Source organism: Fukomys damarensis, unplaced genomic scaffold (genome assembly GCF_012274545.1).
Source record: "Fukomys damarensis isolate Sample0158 unplaced genomic scaffold, DMR_v1.0_HiC HiC_scaffold_29, whole genome shotgun sequence".
NCBI classification, from domain to species: domain Eukaryota; kingdom Metazoa; phylum Chordata; class Mammalia; order Rodentia; family Bathyergidae; genus Fukomys; species Fukomys damarensis.
Window position 1 is genome coordinate 18,181,133 of NW_022900941.1, and position 24,562 is coordinate 18,205,694.

General features: G+C 43.4%; 2 protein-coding genes across 2 annotated transcripts in view; one reads left to right on the top strand and one right to left on the bottom strand.

The window, feature by feature from the left end:
• The window catches only part of Ubxn4 (UBX domain protein 4), a 55,873-nt gene extending 52,656 nt beyond the window's left edge, over positions 1 to 3,217 (top strand). The window contains exon 14 of the mRNA XM_010606152.2: positions 623 to 3,217. Coding sequence (XP_010604454.2) covers positions 623 to 761 — 139 coding nt within the window. The 3' untranslated portion in view covers positions 762 to 3,217. The remainder of the gene's footprint in view (positions 1 to 622) is intronic.
• A 3,978-nt stretch (positions 3,218 to 7,195) lies between these two features.
• Positions 7,196 to 24,562, bottom strand: part of Lct (lactase) — a 44,901-nt gene continuing 27,534 nt past the window's right edge. Inside the window, 24 exon segments of the mRNA XM_019204844.2 lie at positions 7,196 to 7,313; positions 7,315 to 7,347; positions 7,349 to 7,381; positions 7,383 to 7,407; positions 8,327 to 8,478; positions 8,480 to 8,555; positions 9,205 to 9,428; positions 11,211 to 11,315; positions 11,317 to 11,337; positions 14,252 to 14,361; positions 16,423 to 16,625; positions 18,225 to 18,299; positions 18,302 to 18,422; positions 18,562 to 18,852; positions 21,996 to 22,243; positions 22,246 to 22,263; positions 22,877 to 23,110; positions 23,113 to 23,600; positions 23,602 to 23,806; positions 23,809 to 23,909; positions 23,911 to 24,024; positions 24,026 to 24,109; positions 24,111 to 24,360; positions 24,363 to 24,395. Of these exon segments, the coding sequence (XP_019060389.2) occupies positions 7,196 to 7,313; positions 7,315 to 7,347; positions 7,349 to 7,381; positions 7,383 to 7,407; positions 8,327 to 8,478; positions 8,480 to 8,555; positions 9,205 to 9,428; positions 11,211 to 11,315; positions 11,317 to 11,337; positions 14,252 to 14,361; positions 16,423 to 16,625; positions 18,225 to 18,299; positions 18,302 to 18,422; positions 18,562 to 18,852; positions 21,996 to 22,243; positions 22,246 to 22,263; positions 22,877 to 23,110; positions 23,113 to 23,600; positions 23,602 to 23,806; positions 23,809 to 23,909; positions 23,911 to 24,024; positions 24,026 to 24,109; positions 24,111 to 24,360; positions 24,363 to 24,395 (3,362 nt within the window).

The following is a 24,562-nucleotide window of genomic DNA, read 5'->3' on the forward strand; positions in this document are numbered from 1 at the left end:
TCTTTTAGCTTAAATTTCACCCCAATTTCCTTCCTATTTTCACATGAGGAAATACTTGTTATTCTTAGTTGTAAGTCATTCTAAAAGATTTTGAGAGGATTAAAAATTACTAATTGACCATTTTTGTTTAGGTCATGGTGTAGGCTGCCTGGAGCTTTGCCTCTAGGGTGCTGTGTAGTAAGTATACCAGCTTGTATAAATAAAAGAGAAAAGATTAGTATATGGTCAGGCTCTTCTAATGCTTAATAAATCATCAAGAAATACTGTATTTTGAAACAAAATATGGTTTGGCTGGTTTGGCTTAGAGAACTGATAAAGTTAAACTACCAAAAGACTAATACAATCTAGTACTGCATTAGTAGAAACAATTATTTCCCATGGATTTTCCTTACCTTGGAGTTATTTTAAAAAAGGTAAAATATAGTTGCTTATACTGTAGGAATGAAGGTATGAAGGAAATACCTTTGTATTACTGTTGTTTTGGGGGTTTTTTTGGTACCGGGGATTGAACTCGGGTCCTTGCGCTTGCAAGGCAGGCCACCAAACCACTGAGCTAATAAATCCCTGGCCCTACTGTTGTTTTTTTAATATCCTCTTTCCTCTTCTCCCTCTTTTATATTAGGGAACCAGTCAGAAAAAGAGTGCTGGAGAAACGAGGAGAAGATTTTAAAAAGGAAGGGAAGATATATAGATTGAGGACTCAAGATGATGGTGAAGATGAAAACAATACTTGGAATGGAAATTCTACTCAGCAGATGTAGTACAGCAAGTACAATATGTACAATAATCATTGTTTCTCTTACTCTACTGGAGAAGTGGGTCTGCTTTATGTTTTCCAACTGATCTATAAAGTGTTTATTCTTGCTTAGAGGGTCTGGGTGAAAGTGTTTAACTCAAAAAAGTCAAGAAATAAAATAACTGGCTGCTAGGTCCTTGCATACAGTAACAATTGCTAGATGCCTAAAAGAATCAAAAGGTCTGCCACAGCCTCACTCTGTCAGCTGCTTCTTCAGTATTTTATGTACCCTTTAGTCCCTCTTCAGATGGCATGTTTTGTTTAGAATATTCCTTTCTCCAAGACTCTTAAGCCCACACAAAGTAACTGGTATTTCACTGGGTAATTCAATTCCTAGAGCATTTTAACTAGCCAATCAGATGAAAACTTATGTTTAACTTTTCTTTTTTTGCTCATCAGCTGCAAGCAAAATCTTGTAGGTTTTAATTTTACTTAAATACTGAATAAAAAATCTTTTTCAAAAATCAGAATGATCTTATTTTTGCTCTAAGCATCTTTTTATTGTACATGGCTCTGATGAGATAACACTTATTTGACATGCACACCCCCTCCCAGCATTTTTAAGCTATCTCAATAAAATAGCATACCTTAAATTATCACTTAAGGGGGCTGGGGATTTAGCTCAGTGGTGCCACCGCCTGCCTCACAAGCACAGGGACCTGAGTTTGATCTCCAGTACCTCCCCCCACACCATTGTCATTTAAGGAAAGACATTTTCTGACACTCATTGACCTCACTTAATGTTTATTCTAGGTCAGTGAGACATTGCTTTGTATAACTTTATGATCTTCTCATCTGATACAAAACAGATAAGAATTGCTAGTCTATAACCTAGTATTCCTCTTACCTTTATACTGATGTTTTGTACTTAGTAATCTCACTTCTAGGACCTAAAGTACCTGTGGTATAGGACAAAAGTGGAAAGATTCACCTTTACTGGTCTGATTATTATTAACAGAATCTTAGTCTGACTTAACATACTAAGTCCAATAATTTTGGTAGTAGTGATCACTAAATTTAATGGTGTTTAAAAAGGCTGTGTGATACTTTGTGTTTAGATAGAACAGTACTGCTTTTGAATCAATATGTAGGAAAGCCTTGACTTTATTTTGGAATGAGAGGAAGAAATTCTCAGCAAACTTTGTTTTCCACCAGTGAAATAACAGTGAATTTGTAAGGTGGTAATAGTGTTGGCAAGGATACAGTGAGAGTAGGCTATGCTACTGGTAGGAGTGAATACCAATAGATCTTTAGTATTTTGTACTCTGAGCCAATAATGTTTCCTAAGGAATGATCGTAAAGATACATTGAAACATATAAAGTGTATTTTACTTAAATACTAGAAACCAACTAAATGTGTTCTGTAGAAGCAATTTTTCATGAGAAATGGTACAATACTAATTGAATAATTCAGTTTAACATATGTTTATTGAGCATCCGTTATGTGTTGGAAAGAAGCAGGATACAGAGCTGTAAGTACACTATGATCTCAGCTTTGTAAATACATCTATTGATAGAATTACATATTAATATATGTGTAAAGAAAGAAAACAAAACAATACTGATAAGAGTTGTATGATTCTGGTTTTCCTTTTTGTACCCTTATATTTTTCCAGTCTTCTACAGTAATCCTGTTATTTGCTTAATTTAAAAAGTGAGTTTGAAAAATATATTCTCCAGTAAGCATCCCATTTGAAGTTTTATCATCTTTAAACCTGCAGCAATATGTAATTTTTAAAATAAACCTACCAAATTGGTGTGACCTTACTGTTAGAAATACATTTACAAAAACATTGAGTACCTCAAGTCAGTTTGTCTTAAAGAAAGTCAAATATAAATGTTAGAGAAATATGCATAAAAATACATTATCTTGAATAGGAAGATTTTTCAATTCTATCTTTAAAAAAATATGGTAAGATATCCAAAATAATATGTAAGGATATAAAATGAAAATGAAGTCTCCTTCTGGCATCTTACCCCCAGTATTACTACTCCCCAGATGTATCCTCTATTAACAGTTTCTTATGTAATTTTCAGAAAAATTTTTTGCATATATAAGCAAATATGTAATCTTTATTTTTAAATAAATGGGATCATATTATATATACTACCCTGCACCTTGCTTTTTTACTTATAAAGATCTTTCCCTGTCAGCATATGGCTACTTCACTCTTACTAATGGCTGAATAGCATTCTACTTGATGTAAGTACCCCAACTTAATTGTCTATGCACTGGTGGCATTCAGTGGTTATTAGAAATGTCTTGTTTAGTTTTATTTTTCTGTTTCAAAATTGCTGCAGTTAATATCCTAGAGGAGAAAGGTATAGTCTAATGTGAAAAATGTACCTGTTAATATGATTTTATAGTTCACTAAGTTAAAAGGTTTTTGTGGTGGTTTGGATTGTGAACATTATCAAATTGGCACCTTTTATGTGGATTCAGCTCCCAGCAACAGTTTATGAAAATATTTTCCCTTGCCAACACTGTATTATCATACTTATTCATCCTTGTCAAAATTATAGATGAAAACTTGCATGCAGGTTATATGAACTTTGTGTAGAATGAAACTGATCATCTTTTAAAATTTGTCATTTTTGGATTATTTTGAAACTGCTAATGTTTTTCATATTTTTCTTGATTTATAAGAATTACATGTACATTAAGAAAAATCCTTTTATGTTATAAATTTTATCTTTTGATTAGTATATGGATGATAATCTTTGCCATGGTATTTATATGGTCACATTTATGTCCTGTCCTGTCCCCGTTCCTTCCCTTTCATTGTATTGAGGGTCTTTGCACTGAGCTACATCCTCAAACCTTTTTTTTTTTTGAGACAGGATCTTACTAAATTGGCTAGGCTGGGCTTGATTTTGTGATCCTCCTTCCTCAGGTTCCCAGAGTGCTGGGATTATAGGTGTGTGGCACCTTCCTAGCTCAGTATTTTTTCTTTTATGACCCCTAGGTCTTAAGTCTTGCTGCCTTTGTTTCTTTCCTTTTTTTTTTTTTTTTTTTTTTGAGACAGGGTCTCACTGTGTAGTTGAGACTGACCTGGAAGTCACTATGTAGCCCAGGCTGGTCTCGAACTCACAGCGATCCTCCTGCCTCAGCCTAGCCGAGTGCTGGGATTACAGGCGTGCGCCACCACGCCCGGCTTTTTTTTTTTTAATGTAAAAAATGTTATTGGTATATGTTTGCAGTACATAATAAACATCACAAGAGAATTGGTACATACACATACTACTTTTTTTTTTTTTTTTTTTCCTTTTTGGTTTTTTGAGACAGGGTCTCACTATGTAGTTGAGACTGACCTGAAACTCAGCTGTGTAGCCCAGGCTGGTCTCGAACTTGCAGTGATCCTCCTGAGTGCTGGGATTATAGGCGTGCGCCACAGTGCCTGGCTACGTGTTTTTTTTTTAAATAATAGCCTGTTATACTTTTATTTGGGTTTTTTGTTTTTGTTTTGTACTGAGGATCAAACTTGGGACCTTGCACTTGTGATGCAGGCACTGGCACCACTGAGCTAAATCCCTGGTCCTTGTTTGTTTACTCAGTATGGAGCATTGAACTCAGGACTTTGTACTTGCCAGGCAGGCATGGTGCCACTGAGCTACATCCCCAGCCCTACATCTTGATCATATGTACTTCTCCATTCTCTCCTATCTTCCCTCATCCCAAGAACCCCTTCCATCTCCACAGAGTCTACCCCTGTTTCTTATCTTGTATATATTTTGGGTGCTTCTCATGTAAGAGGAATCATATGCCATTTAACCTGAGTTTGATTTATTGAACATAATGGGCTGAAAGTGCATCCATTTTCCTACAAATGGTCAACTTTATTCGTTATGGGTAAGTACTCCATTGTATATATATAAAGCACTTTGTAAAATCAGTTCATCTGTTGATGGACATATAGGCCACTTTCAAGATTTAGCTACCAGTATTATGAGTTGTACTGCTATGAGTATGCATATATAACTGTAGATGTCTTTAACTCTTTTAAGAAAATCAAAAGAGGAATAGTGTGTGAAATGAAATTTCTATTTTGATTTTCCTGAGGAGTCTCCATACTAATAGCCATAGTGGTTGTACTAGTTTACATTCCTACTACAATAGAGAAGTGTTCCTCTTCCCACAACCTTGCCAATAATTGTTACTCGATTCTTGATAATAGCCAGTTTCTGGAGTAAAATAGAATCTCATGGTATGATTTGCATTTCTCTGTGGCCAGAGTCGCTGAACAGTTTTTCATGTACCTACAGCCTATTTGTTCTGCTATACTTCTTTTGAAAAGTATCTGTTCATTTCAGTTGCCCAGTTTTTGATTGATTGGGTCTTTTTGGGAGGGGGGAGTACAATTTTTTGGTGTGTTCTTTATATATTCTAGATATTAGTCCTTTATCCAAGGATTAGCTGGCAAAATTTTTTCCCATTCTGTAGGTTTTCACTCTGTTGTTTCCTGTGCTTTACAAATCCCCCCAGCTCCCCATACTGGGGATTGAACTCAGGACCTTGTGCTTGCAAGGCAGGTGTCAAGCCACAAAGCTAAATCCCTGGCCTCTGTACAGAAGCTTTTTAAATTTGCTATAATCGCATTTGTTGATTGTTGGTGTTATTGTGCGGTTGGGGTTCTGTTTAGAAAGTCTTTGCCTGTGTAAGACTTCAAGAATTAGCACCTGTTTTACCTCCCAGCTGTTTTCAGTGTTTGTTTTTGTCTAGGTCTTGGATCCATTCTGATTTGATTTTAGTTCAGGGTGTTAGATATGGGTCAAAGTTCATTCTTCTGCATGTGGTTAACCAGTTTTTCCAGCACCATTTATTAAAGAGGCTGTTAGCTCAATGACACCATGCTTGCCTGGCAAGCACAAGGTCCTGAGTTCAGTTCCTGGTACCAAAAAGAATACAGAATTCTTCTCAATCCTGCCTGAGCCTCCTGAGTACTGGGATTATAGGCATGTACCACTACGCCTGGCCAACTTTCTATTTTAATATTTTTTTCCTGTATAGATTTATCCTAGCTCTTACAAGTTTAATGTGTGAAATTTTTATCTTGTTTGTGCCCCCCCAGTTCCTTTTTTGAGCTTAAGTGTAATGGATAGATTATGATCCTTAATCTTTTTGCCAAGAAATGTCTAATACCGCTTTTAAAACCACTCCATCTGCGTTTTTCTAAGAGAAAAATACACCACCCTGACTTCCAGGTTGGGACTCATGGCAGTGAACATTTTGGTAGGAATTTTGTATAGACAATTCATGTAAGGAATGCGTGCAGGATAAGCATATCACTCTTAAACCTAGCCAAAAGTCAGTGTGTATGTATGACACTAGGGTTTAGATTTGGGATTTTGTATATGCTACAAGTACTGTACCTTTGAGCTACAGACTGAGGCAGGAGGATTGCCAAGTTTGAGCTCAATGTAGGTAACCCAACAGCAACTTAGTGAGACTCCATGTGAAAGTATAAAATGAAAAGGGCTGGGGATGTAGCTCAGTGTGAGGGCCCTGGGTTCAATCCCTTAGTAACATTAAAAAAAAAGCTGGTAGCAGAGAAATACAATTTCAGTATAATGCAGTCAAGCTGTAAAGAAGGGACATTTATAATCAAAGTAGGGGGAAGATCTGCCTGGGCAATTCAGAGAAGCCATCCAGGGGAAGAAGTTCATTATTTGAGCAAATGCTTGAAGGCATTTTCAGAAGACAAGACATCATAGGCAGTAGAGATAGTATTTGCAGAGATAGGAACATCTATGAGATATTCAAGGACCTACAGGGAATTCAGAGCTGTGACAAATTGTGCAGGAAGGAGAACAGGCTAAACGAACAAAGGCCAGTTAACCTGGGCCTTGACAGCCTTGCTTGGGGCCTTAGAAATGGTCTGATGGAGGGGAGGGGCCAGGGATTTAGCTCAGCTGTGTCTGCCTCACACAAGGTCCGGAGTAGGAGCCCAAATGATTTGAATGGTCTCATAACTTGTTGAACTCACTTTCTCAAGGAAGTAGGAGATAGCACTATGCATTGTGTCCTATTTTTATTTTCTGAGTAACACAAAAGTATGAGACTAGGAGAGTGTGAAGACAGGACAAGAGATGGCACTGCAGTTCACCTACATAGTGGAGCTGATTTCTTATAAAAGATTTTTAGTTTTTAGTTGTAGTTTCATCTTTAAAAAAAAAACAAAAACTCTGAAACTTACAAAAGACAAGTTCAGTATCTATATATTCCCAAAAATCCACCTGCAGGCTCCTCTAATGGCCAAATGAACTCCCAGTAGTGCATCAGGGTGCGTATTTTAATCAGGAACTCATCTCTAACAGTGAGAAGCCTCAGTGAAGCCATCTAGTATAGGCAGAATATAAAATCCTAAGTAGGCTTCCTTCACAGCACTTGAGGGGAGTTTTTTAGAATGAAGACATACGACTTAATTCCTGTTGGCTTGGTTGTGTTTTGTCTTTCTTGGAGAGCTTGCAGTACTTGTATGATAGAAATGCCAAGCCACAGACTCCAAGAAGCGTGAGAGAAGAGTACGTACAAAGCTGTCTGTGCTTCTGATGCCGAGCATTAACCCTAGGAACAGCACCTCCTCTCACCGGGCTGGTGGTGGGTTCAGCATCTAGGAGAGGACAACAAAGGGTGGTTTGCATTCCAGTGCTGATCTGCACAGGAGTCAAATCTCTGTCACCCTACATAGCCCCAAGCTGGCATCGTGCAGTCAAGAGATGGTACCCAAACCTGCATAGCCAGAGCCATCTTTGCTGTTGTGAATGTGGCTGATCCACTTAAGACCCTCTGAATAAATACTTTGATATTTTCAGTCTCTGTGGCAATTAGAATGGTTAAATGTCTAATATTTCATGGTTTGTACTTTTTCAGTCACTCAGCAAGCACTTGGTGCTGTTTGAAGCACTGCTTTCATATTTCTCTTGGTTCTCTTAACTGCCCAGATGCACTTGTCTAGTTTCTTGCCTGAAGTAGCACACAGCAAGCTGTGGTATGGTTGGAAGAAGAATCTAGACTTCATTACTACATTAGGGTTTCAGTGGCCCTAAAGGTCCTTTTCTGTTTTTTGTTTTGTTTTTTTGGTACCAGGGATCGAACTCTGGACCTTGTGCTTATGAGGCCGGTGGTGGAACTACTGAGCTAAATCCCTGACCCTCCTGTTTTGTTTTTAAGTGGTACTGGGGACTGAACCTAGGGCCTTCGTACTGAGTTACATCTCCAGAGTCTGTTTTCATTTTTTTATTTTCAAATGGTCTTGTAGGATCTTACTAAGTCACTATGTTGCCCAGGCTGGGCTTGAACTTGTGATGCTCCGGCCTCTGCCTACCAGAGTGCTGGGATTACAAGTGTACATCACCCTGCCTGGCCCTATGTGTCTTTTTTTCATCCCAAGATTGTCTGGAACATTCAAAATCTTGGTCAGTTGAAGTGGATGGAGGGACAGAAAGGTAATAAACTAGACAGACTGAAAAAGACCCTGTCTCTCTCTTTTCCTTCAGCCTTTGGCTTTGGTCCCTCCCAGAGTTCCTTACCTTCCAGCTGCTGGAGACAAGGGTGAGACCATGATGCAGGGTTGGGGAAACCATTGCACCGGACTATGGAGGTGTAGAACTTGGCTGACTCTTTAGGGGTTCTTGGCAGAGAAGGGTCAGTGTGGTTCACATAGTGCAGAACAAATCTCTGTGAAGCCGGTGGCCCACTCAAAGTTATCCATCACAGTCCACACCGTGTATCCATGAAGGTCCACCTTATCCTGCACAGCTACCACATGCCAGAGTGTGAACCCGCCTCAGGACACGTTGCTGCCAGGTCTCTTGCAGCCAAGTTGCCACAGTTCTTCCTGTTCTCCCAACTTGCACAGTAAGGTGAGTGTGGGCTGCCTTCCTTTTGCATGGCTGTTGGCAGGCTCTATAGAAGAGCTGTAGTGCGTCCAGCATCTTTCTAGACAAGCTCAGCCCTGAGTGGGAGTTGGTGAACATGGGCTGCCTGAGCTAACCCCTGCATCAGTGTGTTGGTCTGGGTCAGAACCTTAGAGCAGCAACACTCCTCCCTGTAGAAAATCAGTAACTGAACCCTCACCATTTCCTTAGCTGGACTGACTCTCTCAGTATCACTTTCTGGCCTCTCTCACAGTTCCATCCAAAGTTATTAGGATGTCCAGTTTTTGCCTAAGGGACAGAACTTAAAGACAACTACTCCCTCCAGCTGGCCCTGCCTCGGAATGCCCTGCTCTTCAGACACCAGGGAGGCATGGGGGGTGGGGTGGGGAGCAGACAGTGGAGCAGCTGGGTTTGCTTTGTGATAAGGATCTAGGAAGGGTCCTGTCCTATAGGGCAGTGCTCCCCTCCTACAGGCACTGGCAGTGTTTCCAGCGGTGAAGGGGCCTGTGGAGAAGGGTGGCCTCTCTTACCTTTGAGGGCCTCGTTGATCTAACTGCAGAGATAATAAATCCTTGCAGTGTCATTCAGGTCTACCTCTCCCCTCTGAGACACTCCATTCTCTGTTACATAAATTGGAGGATTGTTGTACTCCTCCTTCAACCAGATCAGGATTCTCCTGAAGCCAAAAGGTGTCATCTTCAGCCAGAAGGAGCCGGAGTCTGGCCAAGAACGATCTGTAATGGCCATAACTCCCCTATGAATTAAAAGACTGAAGATTAGGTCTTGTTTTGTAAATCTCACAAGGCTCTTTACAGAAAACAAAGCAGGTGTCTCTAGCTATTGGACTGACTGGTGATCGTGAATTGTCCAGAGGAACAGAGCACAGGATGGACTGTTAGTTGGTTTTTTAAGTGTATATAAATATTTCAACAGATCATAAAGAAAAAATTCTATCTCTTTGGTCCTTGCAAGAGAAGAAAGATGAATGTTTTTCATCAAGAGCTTGGATATCCATATTTGTCATGACTGGAAAGAGACTTCTTGTGCTGAAATCTTGTCATCAGGGTGTTTTATCTTCAACAGCCAAAAAAAGAAAGCAACAGTTCTTGACTAGCTGGTGGGTGGAGTTTTGGGGGGAGGTGCATGGGTGGCCGTGTCTGGCCTGAGTATCTATAATGTGGATCCTGTAGTTGTTTGGTCCCTTGAAGGCCTCCTCCCTGCCTCCCTTGGTCCAGCAACTGAGGCCCTACTCTAGAACTGTGTATTATCAAATTTGCCATCATAAAGGAGTCTTCCTGAAAAATACTAACACCCACACACACATATAAAGGAATCTTCCTGCTGGAAAAAAAAAAAAGCAGGTTTATAGTAGGGAAACACTTAGGTTTCATCTAGACTTAAATTCAGAACAATCAGATGACCTTAAAAGCTCTTCACACATTCTGCTTGCCCCCTCAGGGCTGATGTGACTGGGAAAGCCACTTCAGCTGTCCATGTTGGAGCCTTTCACCTGTGTGGAGGAACGGCCTTCCTCATGAACCCTTACTCTCCATGGGCTCCTGCTTAGAGGTCAGCAGCTCTTCATTCCCTCAGTTCGTCTTCCCAAGGACTGAGTGGTTTCTCTTACTCAGCTGAACTGAATGTAGGCCATTTTATAAGCTGTAGATGTTGCTGGGAAGACAGTCCCAGCACTAGAGACACCAAGAGAGTCAGAATGAAAGGGGCACTTCAAAGTCTTCACAGCACTCTGCAAGCCCAACTTGGGTGATTTAACCAAGCAGAGAGGGCACAGAGGGATGAGGACTTGTTTTTAAAAAACCTGGACAGATCCAGAGCTAGTGGTAAAGATTATCGAAAGGGAACAAAATATACACATTTAAATCGTGCTTATTATAAAAAATAATACATTTATGTTTAAGATATTAAACTATCAGAGATGTAGATAGATGACCACCACATGTAATGCCAGGAATTTGTTTTCTTTGTTGTTGTTTTGTTTTTGGTACCAGGGATCGAACTCGGGACCTTGTGCTTATGAGGCAGGCAGAACCACTGAGCTAAATCCTCGGGCCCAGAAATTTGTTTTATAATATTTTCTCCATTGAACAAGTGTCCCCCACCCCCATGGGGGACTGAACTTGGGACCTTGCGCTTGCCAGGCAGGCATGGTGCCACTGAGCTACATTCCCGGCCCACTGAACGTGTCTAATACACGTTATTTGTCTAATACAGAAATAATAACTTGACCTTTACCTTGGAAAGGGGGGAAAAACTTGTTTTGACTCAGTCCAAGAAGTAAAGCAAATCTGGCAGGAAAAATAAATAAAATAACTTGAAAGTTTTTCAAAGAATTTAGCAGTTCATTTTGTGGGAAGTACCTGGGAAAGTCTCCCATTTGCTGGAGATGGCAGCTGGGGTCTCAGGAACTGGTGAACACCCTGTAAACCTGATGTGTGCAGTCAGCAGGCCCTCCAAGAGCTGGGCTTTCTGTTTTAAGGATTGCTGCAGCACCCAGTTGGCTGACTTAAAGACTTACCTGTCTGCATCGAAGGAAGAGATGACAGAGTAGTTAAGGTTGTAGGCCAGGACAGTGGTATAGTGATTGAACCCAAAATAGTCGTAGGTGCCATTGATCCTCCTCACTCTCTGTGAACTCTGGGAGCCTGGGTGGAAGGAGCCAGCCAGTAAGGGTGAGGGGCCTCAGGGAGGATTATGCTTTAAGGTGAGGATGCCCTGGGGGCAAGGGCAAAAAGCACACTGAACTCTGTCTAGGTCCTTGGTCAAGACTTAGCCTCTGGCTGGCTGGGTAAAGAGGCCTTTCGGGGATGCAGGGAGCCCCTGGGTCTCTTCTTGCCCTCCACACCCTCTCTTTCTGGCCCTAAAGACCTCCTCTTGTTGGCAAAATGCAACTATACTTGACCTTTTATACCCACCCCCCAAAACCCTGTGCAGGACCAGCCCCACACAAACTTTATATTTTCTTCAACCATTAACAGATTCTGCTATTTACCATTCATGGTAGATTTCAGAATCCAGAGTGTGTCTGAGATACATACCTTGAGATGACTTAGGTTTTAGAATTTGTATTTCCCTATTCTGCCCTTCATAAGTTTGTTTTTGTTGTGTTGGTTGTTCAGATGTCCTCTTTCCAAAGTTTATCCTTATTAATAGGGGAAATTTTTAGCAAGTTGAGTATTTGGTATTTAGACTTCCAGTCATGATTTCACTGAAATTTGTAGGTGGACATTTGCCATATATTCTGAGGAGACTTTTCCATAAAACTTGACTAATGTGCACTTGTGTGCAGCAAGCAAAGCTCCCTTTCTGCCAAATCCCAGCTGCACACACTGCTGACGGTGTGGCCTGGTGCTTCTGGCTTGTGTGTTGCCTCATAAGGCTCTGCCTAGACCTCTGGCAGGGGTCTTCCTCTACATCTTTCTCCTACCATTAACCTACAGGATTCAAATCATCCCTCCCTGGGGTTTCTGAAATGCTGGTGATTAATGCCCAGCCTCACCCTCACTCCCTCTACTCAAGGTCCAGCAGTGGCTCCCAGGGTCTGGGAGTCAAGACTGCTACGTGATGCAGTATACGGAGGGCAGTAAAAATAGTTACTAAAAAGTTTATTCTGTACAGGGTATGCTGTCAAGGGGCTGGCAGGGAAGTTTCACTGTTTGGAAGAGAGACTGCTGTTTTCATAAATGTTTGAGGATGTGGAAAGAGGTGAGGCAGCCAATGTGATTAAAGAATGTCCTTCTCCTGGATCCTTTAGCACCTTGTCAGTGTCAGAGTGTGGATGTAGGAACACTTGTGTTTACAACTGCAATATGACTAGACCTTTTCCTTTAGCTTACAGAGGCCTAGCTTTAAATAAGGATTCCATACATACTACCTTTTAGGGAAGATGGGTCAGGACTCGTTGGGAGGAAGGAACAGGCCTTACATCAAAAGGTTTTTATTAATATTATCTATGCTTGCCTACCTAAAGACAGGAGGCTTTATCTAGAGTTTGTCTGTTAAGGGTGTTAATCCTTTTGTCGTCAGTGGGCAGACACTATTAAGACCCTTTGCCTGTGTCTCACACCCTCCACCATGTTTCCCAGCCCACGCCCCTTATTCTTATCTCTGGGCCTAGACTCATTCTCCCAGCCCTTGGAATGATCTCTGCTCTCCCAAGTGCTAGTCATTTTCAAGGCCTAGCTCAACTGATGTTCTGCCTTGTCCGTGAAGTGACCCCCGCCCCAAGTTTTCTTCATATTGAAGAAATTGGCAAACAGTATTCCAGGACAGACTTCCCAGCCAGTCTGTCAGCAATTGAAGGGAGTCAGACTTGAAATCCTCTCCTTATATGGATTGCACTGGGCTCTGGCTCATATACTTAGTAGATAGGTGCTCAAGTAGGTGTGTAGGTTGGCCAGAGTTCTCAGAGGTGGCACATCAGACCTCTAGGTGCCGCCTGCTGAGCAAGACTTAAACAGGTTAAGAGTATAAGCTGGGGACTGCATTTTTAAATCTTAACACCTGGGCTTTATGAGGGAGATTTAAGGAAAAGACTCAAAAGCTATGCTAGGAACATCTGCTGAATCCCTTTTACCCTCTTCTGCTTGTTGTCCCATAAAGCCAGTAAACATCACTTTGTGCCTTTCTACATATCTTACCTCTAATGCAAGCAGGATGATTCTTATACCCAGAGTGTGGACCCTGGAGGCAGACAGCTTGGCTTCAGATCTAACCAGGTGATCTTGACCTAGTCTTTGTGCCTCTGTTTACTCATCTCAAAATAGAAATAAAATACCATTGGAAGCTGCCCTTGACATTGCTAATACTTTTTGTTTTGTTTTTTTGTGATTGACCTGCAACTGTGTAGCCCAGGGTGGTCTCGAACTCACAGCGATTGTCCTGCCTCAGCCTCCCAAGTGCTGGGATTACAGGCATGCGCCACCACACCTGGCTCGCTATTACTACTTTGACCAGAAGAGAAATGAGCCAGCAATTAGGGATAATTTGGTGTAAACCATCACTACCTACTGGCCAAATAACAAAATGCACATCTGGCAGTTACCCACTAATGAAGCAAAGAAATACGTAGGATAAGTTGGGGAATTTATCGTCATACCTTGGTACTCAGCTGCTCTGAAATGTGTCAGATTTGGCATCCTATGCATTCTGTCACAAAATTCTGTCCCAGTTCTCATTTATTTGGTTCTCATGATGCCAACAAGAACTTGTGTCAATTGCCTCATGACTGCCCTTTCCGTGCAAAACAATTTGTACTCATCTTTTTTAGTATACTTGTAGCACCTCTCAGAAGCAATTAACAAGTACCGAGTTACCACTGTAGGAAGACTGCTAAGAGGATCTTGCCCTTGGGACAGATCCCTGGTTGTTGTGAAGTATAATAATCAGAGCAACTTTGTTTTGCCAAGCCCATGGCAGGGCCAGGCGCTGGGCTGAACCTTTCATATACCGTCAATGTAATCTTCCCAACCAAGAGGCTCAGAGGCCTGGCTGCTTGTCTGAGACCTGCTTCTCTGCTCCCAGCCCCCGTGTGCTGCCACTGTGGACGCACGATCTTACCGAGACTCGTTGAGGCCTGCCGCCAAGCTCCTGTCACGGATCCGTGTCTTCATCACATCAGGGTAATCTCCATTCTTGAAAATAGGATGTGCAAACCATCCTCCCATGAACTGCAGGGAGTGGAGGAGTCAGCCTTGGCCTCACAGGTAGGCACACCAAGAGTCTGAAACAGCCTTGCCCAGCAGTCACATCCCCTCCCTGACATCTCCGCTGTCCCGGGTAGCAGCCAAAGTGCCCACAGGCCTTTCCATCTGTGTCTCAGTGTGCTTCACTGTACCAAGGCCCTCCAGGCAGGCCCTTTCTCGGTAACCCTTGATGTGAGAGGAACTGAACGACCACTGGCCCTGGCACTCCTCTTTCTGGCTGCCTTTAGGAGGGCTGGACAGAAGGAGAAGGGGACAGTGGAGACCTATAGGCCCTGTTCGCTCTCACCAAGAGCAGCTGAACTTATGTCCTGGTCCTTTCTCATCAAAGTACCTGAGGATCAACGAGAACATTAGGGAAGGCCTGAGTTGCATGGTTTTCCTGACTACCAGGTTGTTTTATAAGTATTAGGCTCAAAGCCCTAAAGTTGAAACGAACTATTTAACTTCTGTTTGGTTGGTTTTTGGTGCTGCGGATTGGTGAAATGGCATGTACCCTACGCACTGAGCTATACCCCAGGAAACCTGTTTTCTTTCATGAGGTCTAGGACATCCTATTGTTAGGATACAGGCACCCAAATATATAATGCTGGAGGGCCTGAGAGACCATTTTAGTCTTCAAATCCTTCCCTCACCTGCTGGCTGATGCTTGAAAAGTTTGGGGTGAAGACAGCCTTCCACTCGGTCAGATGAGGCTTGACACATGCACCCACCCTGGTTAAACTTTTAAAAAATTTGTACAAGTTCATAGTACATAATGATTATAATTCATAGTAGGGAGCTGGCACATGCATGTAACACCTTAATTCTTTTTATTTCTCCTGTTCCCTGCATTTCTTGGTTCCCTTCCCTTTTGCAACTTAAATGCACTTTAAGGTAATAAACCAGATCTTGTGAAAATTGAAATAGATGGGTCTGGGCCGGGGATTTAGCTCAGTGGTGCCATCGCCTGCCTCGCAAGCGCAAGGACCCAAGTTTGATCCCCAGTACCAAAAAAAGAAAGAAATAGATGGGTCTGTCATAGTCCTGGACTACAGTATCACTGCCCACCCCCATCCCCAGTAAATGGCTTAATCTAGTGATATTACTTAATATTTCCCAAATTTGGGGGGTTTGACTTCAGGGGAAAATTACTGTTCTAATTCAACAATTTTGTGAATCTGAGATGAAGAATGCACTTGTTAATTTGACCACCTTTGTCAAGCTCTCTTGCGAAGAGTTTGGCAAACCAAGGCCTGTGGTGTCCTCTAAGAGAGTCAAAGTGCTACAGTCTGAAGACTCCTCTCCCCAAAATGGGGGAGTCTGGAGAATAGAGACCTTTCCTTTTTTTTCTTAATGCCAAAACATGGAAGAGTGTGTCTTCTAACCCGAGAAGCACTAGCAGGATCTAGAGAAAAGGCTGTACTGTGAATGAGGGTAATCCTCTCCCTCTGTCTTGTCAGGTTTTCAGACTGAAATACAACTGGGCCGTATCAACACCTGCTTAATGACCAGTATGTCTATTCCTAGGGATAAAATTCTGCAGCCAAAAGATGTTCTTGTCCTATTTCAAACTGATGGAAGTAGCAAATTAGATGCAATACCAAGTTTAGAGTCTGGATTACCCAACTTAAATTCTTAGGCTGGAGCAAACAAGATGGCAACACATAGAGATGAAGTGTGCAACGCAGCTCCATGAGCTGGGAGTCAGAGCAGAAAGATTGAAGAGAGGGGATTTCTTTTTGTAGTTAGTTTCAAAGCTATGTTACATCCAGTAAGGACTACATCTGCAAATATTTTTTCAGGACTTAAAAGAAAACCCAACCCTTAAAAATTCACCACTTTAATTACTGTAAACCTGTGAAGTGGGTAGGACATCTCCAGTTCACAAAAGAAATGACTAAGGAACAAAAAGCTATGTGGTTCCATGCTCATGAAATCAGCTAATAGTGAAGCTGAGCCTACATCCCAAATCTTTGATTCTCATCCTAATTCTGTTTGCATTAGACCATGTCAGGAGTAAAAAAAATAAATAAGAGAAAAACATACCTGAACATATCTCCTAGCTGCCTCCACATCGTCCTGGTTTGAGAGATCCCTGGGCTCAGCCCAGTCATTGCTGATGGTGATGGAAATCATGCCGCCTTGACTGGCACGGTACACATTATTGTACAGATGCCAGGCCTCAACATGAGCCTTTATTAGGTTGTGGCCAGCAGTGTACAGAGCAGCACCAGGCCTAGAGGAGATTCCTGCCAACAGAATGAATGTGACCAAGAGTATTAGTTCCCTGCATATAGATATCCCCTCTAGGTGAAAGAGTTTGGTATCTGGAAAATGAATTTAAACCTTCACCTACTACTTACTAGATGGCTCTATCACTTTCATCGAGTAGTGCAGCCTTCCAGTTTCTTCTATTTTTTTTTTCTTGTTAGAATGGACTGCAGAGTGTGCTTGTGAGAATAAAATTAAAGGAGGGAGATAAAGGGAAATAAAAAGAAAATGTTATGACATGTAGCGACTCCCCATGGTGAGTGTAATTACGTTCTGAAAACATGCTAATAAAACATTTTTTAAAAGAAGAAAACGGGCCGGGGATTTAGCTCAGTGGTTCTGGTGTCTCCCTTACAAGTGCAAACACCCGCGTTCAATCCCCAGTACAAAAAAAAAAAAAACTGGGAGAGAGGAGAAAGGACTTGCAAAACGTGGCCTTCTGTCCCCTCCTCCAAAAGAATGCTTGTAGGTCTCAGGCAAAATATCTACGATATGTGTGCCTCAGGGGTTGGAGACCATTACTAGGGGAAGCAGCATCTGAGGTGGAGACTACCGGAGAGCAAATACTGGGAAAGGTTGCTCAAACCAGTGCCAGCCAAGGCTTAGCGAGACGCATCTCATGATGGCTGGAGGTCCAACCCTCCATCTCTCTGTGGCTCTTTCCAGCATTTTTTTTTTTTTTTTTTTTTTTTTTTTTTTTGCAGTGGTACTGGGGATCCAACTCAGGACTTTGTGCTTGCCAGGCAAGCACAGTGCCATTGAGCTAAATCCCCAGCCCCACTCTTTTCAGCTTTTATACAAGATCCCAAGGAATAATCATACAAATGAACACAAATTTACCTCATATGCTTAGCAACAGAGGAAGGGGAAGCTGGATATCCTTTAAGGGCCAAAGAGAGTCCACAGTCCCTTAGTCAAAGCCCTGATTGGAGGGCTGGGGATTTAGCTCAGTGGTTCTGCTGCCTGCCTTGCAAGCGCAAGGTCCTGCGTTCAATCCCTGGTACCAAAAAAAAAAAAAAAAAAAAAGTTAAAAAATCCTGATCGGAAATAAACATTTTTGTATTTTAGAAAATAACAAATTATACATATATGGCCCCAGCAGGGCCCAGGACAGCTCTCCATAGTGAAGTACATGCAGCAGAACTTAGAATGCTCACACCAAGTGGGTTGAGTCAGGTTTCACTGTTACTAAGTGGGCTCAGGTCATGCAAATCAGTTATTGGAACTGTAGAATATTGGAAGTATGAAAACAGATTGTGGACCCAAATAGGCCAACAAATTGTTCTTTCCTACATCAGTTTGTCTACATCCCAGTTCTTACAGAGCTTCCCACCTGAGGCAAATCAGTCACGGAGCAAAGAAATGAAGTCATCCTCAGGTACTAAGATGTGAAATCTGTGTTTAGCACATGTGTCAGAGGGGAGATCCTTGCAGACTTGAGCAGGAGGTGGGGTTTCTGAGGTGCTGCCATTGGGCTTTCCTGGCTGCCTCCTCCTGTGCACCTGGATTTCATGTCTTCAGGGTGCTGAGAATGCCGTGTTCTAAAGAGCAAGACAAGTCTGGCCCTGAGACCTTACCTGGAGCTGCCATCCCAGTGCCATAACCATGGAAAGCAACGACAAAGGCCTCATTCAGTGTGATCCAGAACTTCACTTGTCCCCCAGCCTCTGGAAGAGCACGTCTGTATACTCTTTAAACCTCTGCACAATGGTCTCATTCTCCCAGCCTCCGACTTCCTGGAGTGCCTAAGGTAGGTCCCAGTGGTACAGGGTCACCTGTAAGAGATTCAGATCAGCAGTTCCATCAGTTGCGCTTTTCCATAGGAAGCCACTGATGCGAGATACACTGACATGTCAGTGTCTGCCGGTGGCCAAGCCTGAGAGAGTGGACTACATTGGCCAGGGCCACCCTCACCTGGGGCTTGATGTTGGCAGCCAGCAATGCATCGATGAGCTGCACATAATAGTTCGGGCCCAGTTCATTGATGTACTCGTTGGTTCCATCAGGGAAAATGCGAGTCCAGGAGATGGAAAAGCGATAGTGGGATACGCACAGGTTCTGCAGGGCATCCCCATCCTCAGCAATCTTGTGATAACTGTCGCAGGCCACATCTCCAGTGTCGTCATTTTCAATCCTTATTGGTGTGAGACAATACGTATCCCAGATACAAAGTCCTTTTCCATCTGCTCTCCATGCACCCTCGATCTCAAGAGGACAAAGCATGATCTCATGAAGTCAGTCAGACAAATTCCTTTCTGTCAGGGCACATCCCAACTCAGGATTTTGCTTAGCAGCATCTCCACCTGGAGTCTTCTCTGGCCCCTGCAGTCTCTGAACTCCCACATTTTGTGTAGTTTGTGTACCACCACACTGCATTATACTAATGACTGGCTTCCCACAAACCTTACGGACTAGGCAAGGTGTATTTCACTTTGCTCACAGTGCCTGGTATATGGTAAGTGTTCACTAAAGATCTGAAAATTTTCACACCTGCTGCCATCCCTAGCCACAGCCAAATTGTAAAGATGGCTAGGTGTGGAGTCAAAATTTCTAGTTAAAACGTATGTCACTGTTTCTTTTCATCCCTCCTTTCCTCCTGCCTATTCTTTGAATAAATGATCACAAGCCACTGGAAAAATACTTATAATTTCTGTAATTTAGAACACTTCAATAGAATGAGTGGGAGGAAAGGGGATGGATGAAAAAAGAAGCTGTGTTATGTACACGTACCAACTCCCCTCCATGAATATAATCATTACTGCAAACATGTACTAGTAAAAAATTCTTTTAATGGAGTGACATGAGATTGGACACATCCGAGTTACTGCCAGCATTCTAATCAAGAATGCATGTCGGGGGCTGGGGATTTAGCTCAGTGGTTCCACTTTCTGCCTCTGAAGCACAAGGTCCAGAGTTCGATCCCCAGTACCCCCCCCAAAAAAATGCGTGTGGGGATTTAGCTCAGTAGTGCCACCACCTGCCTTGCAAGTGGAAGGTCCTGAGTTTGATCCCCGATGCAAAAACAAAACAAAATGCATGTCCAGTAAGGACATGCATATGGATGTTGGGAAATAGGAAGAAAGTGTTCAAATGGGAAAGGAGAACAAGGGAGGAGGGAGAAAGGAAGAGACAGGAAAATAAAAGTGAAAATAGAAGGAAAACTGGAAACAAAACAGAGGGGAATGGAATAAAACTGATAAAAAATAAACAGATTAAATAAATAACATATCCAGGCTCGGTGAGAGGGATAGGGCCCAGGAGCACCCACCATGTGAGCCGTGTGTGGAGAGAGATCATTGGGGAAGTTAGGAGTGAACAAAGAGACTATATTGAGGATATGAGAAGCTAGGTTTCTCACTACTGCAAAAAGGAGATACAAATAGGACAAATGAGAAGGCCAGCATCAATCCTGTGGAGTTGGACTGTTATTGGAGGTGTGACAAAGGGATGGATGGATGACGTAAAAATGTGTGTGAATGTGTGCATACATTTCTTTCCTAGGTCTGTCCACCCAGAGGGCCTAGAAGTACAGTAGTAACACTCCGGAAGTGGAGTACACCCATGTCCTGATCACGGTTTCTAAGTGCCATTTGACGCTAAAGAAAGCCAGGGCTCGTTAGAGAAATCACTGCTTAAACGCTGGAGCACCCATCCTCTCAAGGGCTCAGCCAGCATTCTATTCCGGGAACCCACACTGTAAGCACTTCTCATCCTGGTCTTGTTATTTTTGAGACAGTCTCGCTGTGCAGCCCAGGCTGGCCTTGAACTTCCAATCCTCCTGTCTTGGCATCCCCAGTGCAGGCATGCACCCAACACTGGTCTCTTTTTTTTTTTCCTTTTCTTTATGGTACTAGGGATCTGTTGTCTGTTGTGGTTTGGGTCTAGATGTGCCTCCAAAGCCCCATGTGGTCATAGGTGGCTTTTGCAGAGGTGGCTGAATCTAGAGTGTGTGATGCTGGGATTACGGTCATGTGACTACTAAACCAGTACACTGATCGGTTTGGCACCACACTTGTCCTGGTAGTCCGGATAAAAGGACAGACAGACACTGTTAAGGTTCCCTTGTTGCTTTGCTACGGTGTGGGCGCCATGAACTGTTTTTCCCCTCTACAACTCCCTTCTGCCATGTACCACTCTGCCTTGGAGCCAGCCTGTTATGGACTGAAACCTCTACAAACTGTGAGCTAAATATACCCTTTTCCCTTTAACTTTGGGTGTTGAGTGTTTTATCTCAGCAAGGATAGAAATGTAACTAAGACAGGATCCAACTCAGGGGTGCTCTACCAGTGAGCTTCACCCCCAGCTCTTTATTTTTGACATAGGGTCTCAAAAATTCAAGATGTGAGTTGGCTAAAACATTTTCAAGACCCTGTTTGCTCTCACATGGCCAGGATTTTATGAATTCAGCAGGGCCTGTGGCCTATACCCTAGAAGAAACCTCTCATCCTTTGTATGGTCAATTGTAAACCTGTGGAGTGATGGTTCCCACACAGGAAGCATTCTTCCCCAAGGGGACAGCTGGCAATGTCTAAAGACACTTCTGGTTATCCCCACAGGAGGAGTAATCTACAAACCGGCCTCTGGTGGGAAGAAGTCACAGATGCCAATAAACATCTGAAATACCAATCAGGCCCCAACTGAGAAATCCTGCTACAGAGGATTCAATTTACCTGATATGTAACAGGATCCAGCCTTTGAAATGTTGGCATCTACCTCGTTTGGTGTTGGCCAGAGCAGCTAGAAGGATCAAGATCTGGGATTTTCCTGGCCAGGACACAAACAGTTTTTCTGGTTGCTTGCTAATTAACTTTTTTTTTCAGTATTAAGGACTGAACCCAGAGTCTTTGCCCTGAACTACATTCCTAGTTCTTCTATTTTTTACTTTGAGAGCCTTGCTAAGTCAGTATATTGTCCAGGCTGGGTTTGAACCTATAATCCTTTTGCCTCAGCCTCCTGTAGTGCTAGGATTACCCGTGTGTCCCACCACATCTGGGTGACTCTTAGTTACTAAATACCTGTAAACTGCCTTCTTGGAAGGGCTAGGGGAGGAGTGAATGCATCCAGCAGACACTGTACATTTGCGTGTCTCTGCCCGGCCTGTTTCTGCTCCATCTGGCCCTGTGGACACCTAACTGCTGTTCTGCCGGATGTGAGGTGTGAAGCAGGAACGTCCAGGAAGAGGCTCCCCTGAATCCATCACACACGTACTGGCTCCCTGTGGCCTGCTGGAATCCCTGCTCATGTACCTGTGCTCTCCGGCACCGAGCCCAAAATCCGGCGCACAGTAGACAGGCAGGCAGGCAGGCGGGCATGCAGTAAGTGCTGTTGAATGGCCCTGAACTTCTCACCTGATATGCAGCAGAAACTGCACTCCAGATGAAGCCCTTGGGAAACTCCCCATACAGGAACTCATCTTCCTTGGGCATCAGCATGGCATTGTTGGTAATGACCTCGGTGTAGTAGCTGGCCGAAGCTCTCGCTGTACGAGTCCTGTCCACATCCTCAAAGTCAACGTGGTACAGACCAAACTTGACAGTATAACCATGGAGCCACGCAAAGTTGTCCATCAGAGACCAGGCGGGATACCCTGGAAGGTTACGCCATCAAGCCTGTAAGCTAGGAGCAACCCGAGAGAGCAGAGGAGAGAGCTTTACACCAGGAGGGAAGAGCTGCAGGAGGCCCAGCAGAGTGCTGGCTGCTGGAAAGTAACATGTGCTGAGAGAGAGATCACCGCGTTGGTGTTACTTCTGCCGGCTCTGATGACCCTAGAGAAAGTATTAGTAACTCCTCTGCAAAATCAAATTCTTTTTATTAAGGGAAAGGCTATGTCTCAAGTTCAAGAGCTTGAACTTGAACTACTATAGAAGTTAAGCATAAGAGTGCGAATTAAAGAGTTTCTTATTCTGGGATGCATGGGATCCCAAGAATATAAGTTCTATGAGGGCAGAAATGTATACTTCATTCCCTTCAGCATTCTCAGGATCTAAAATAGAATGTGTCCTAGTAATTGCTCAGTAATGAACAATGACCCATGGAAGTATTTTGGGGGGATTCATACATTTTAAGAAAACAGTTTTTTTTCAGTTTCTATGGATACTGTAAACTCCCAAATAGGTAAGGAATTATGGAGTTAGGGCATAAAAGAGACGTAGGCACCCTAAAAAACAATTTCAGGCACATGATATATGGGGTATTGAGATTCTGTAAGATGAACTGGTCCCTCACATACCTTTCAAAGCGTCACTGATGTAGGTTCTGTAGTAAAATACCCTGTCGGTGTCCTGCACAGCTGCACTTAGCCCCACTCTCAGTGATGTAGATGGGACGTCACCATACTCCTCCTTGATCCATTCAGCAGTCTGCGTATCCCCCAGGGTGCAGCTGTTTATCGCTGTGACAAGCCACCAAGGGTCCTCTTCCTCAATGGTCTCCTGGTCACACTGGTAGGAAGGTGGCTTCACTGGGGTGTTGTGTGCTTCACAAGTCTAGACGAGTAGGTGTTGAGGCAGAAGACGTCAGCTGAACCTCTCATGTACCTCTTCTTCTCCTCAGTGAAACCCGGCAGGCGGCAGGTGGCCAAGTGCTGTAGCTCACTCCTGTTCCCCACTTTCCACTCCATGACATCAGGATAGTCTCCATTTCTGAAAATGGGGTGGGCAAACCAGCCCAAGCTGAATTGCAGCATTCGGTCAGCTGCTTCTATATCTGTGGGGACCCCTGGAGACTTGGGCTGTGCCCAGTGTGTGTTGAGGCTCAATGAGATGACTCCCTGCTGCTGCTGCCTGTACTCCTCATCATAAGTGTGGTACACTCTGGCATGGGCTTTGATGATTGCATGACCGATCCTGTAAGGGCCCCAGCCTGGGTCCTTCACATTTGGGGGGAAATTCCCCACGCCCTACCCAAACCAGGCCTGCACTAAGGGCTCATTAAAAGTCATCCAGAACTTGACTGTCACCAAAGGTCTGGAAACAGAAGTCGGCGTAGCTGTCAAACGACTCCATCAAGGAGGGGTTTTCCCAGCCTCCAATATCCTGAAGGGCCTGGGGCAAGTCCCAGTGAAGCACTGTCACCGTGGGCAAGATGTTGCTCGCCACCAAGCCGTTGATCAGTCTGTGGTAACATTCAACACCAGCTCTGTTGATACAATTGTCCCGTCAGGGAAAATCCGAGACCAGGATATAGAGAAGCGATAGGACTTCACCTTCAGAGCTGGAAGTGTATCAAGATCAGCATCCAGGTTGTTATAGCTGTCACAGGCTGTCTCCAGTGGCGTTGTCTTTCACTGCACTCCCTGGTGTGTGTGTGAACTTATCCCAAATGCTGGGGCCTTTGCCATCAGCATCCCAAGCCCCTTCTATTTGATAGGCCGACGACGCCCCACAGAAAGTCACCCCGGAATGTGCCATGGTAGAAAAAGTCTCTGTCAAACTTGGATTGTTTGGAGAACTTTTCCCAAACTAGCCTTGGAGGGCAGCTCAGATGGAAAATTGAAGGTTCTGGTTTTGGAGGGGAAGTCTGCTATATGTGATGGTGGCGGTCTTTTTACTACCTTAGTGAGAAAACCATTCTTTTCAATGATGCTGGTGAAAAAGCAGGTAAATTTCCCGGGAGTCCTTGGCTTGCTGCCATCATTGAAGTTGACGTGGTGAAGCCCAAATCTCTGGCTGTAACCAGAAGGGCCTTCGAAGCCATCAGTGAGAGACCGAGCATATAAGAGCAAACATCCACAACGTCCTCCTTCACAGCTGTGAGAGGAAACAAAAACTGAGGTCTTTTGTTTTGGGTTTTTTTTTTTCCAGTACTGGAGATTGAACGCAGGGCCTTGTATGGAGCAATGTCCCCGGCATTTTTTTTTTTTTTTTTTTTTTTTTTTTTTTTCCTTCTGGTTAGCGCAGCGTTGTTCTTGGCTGGT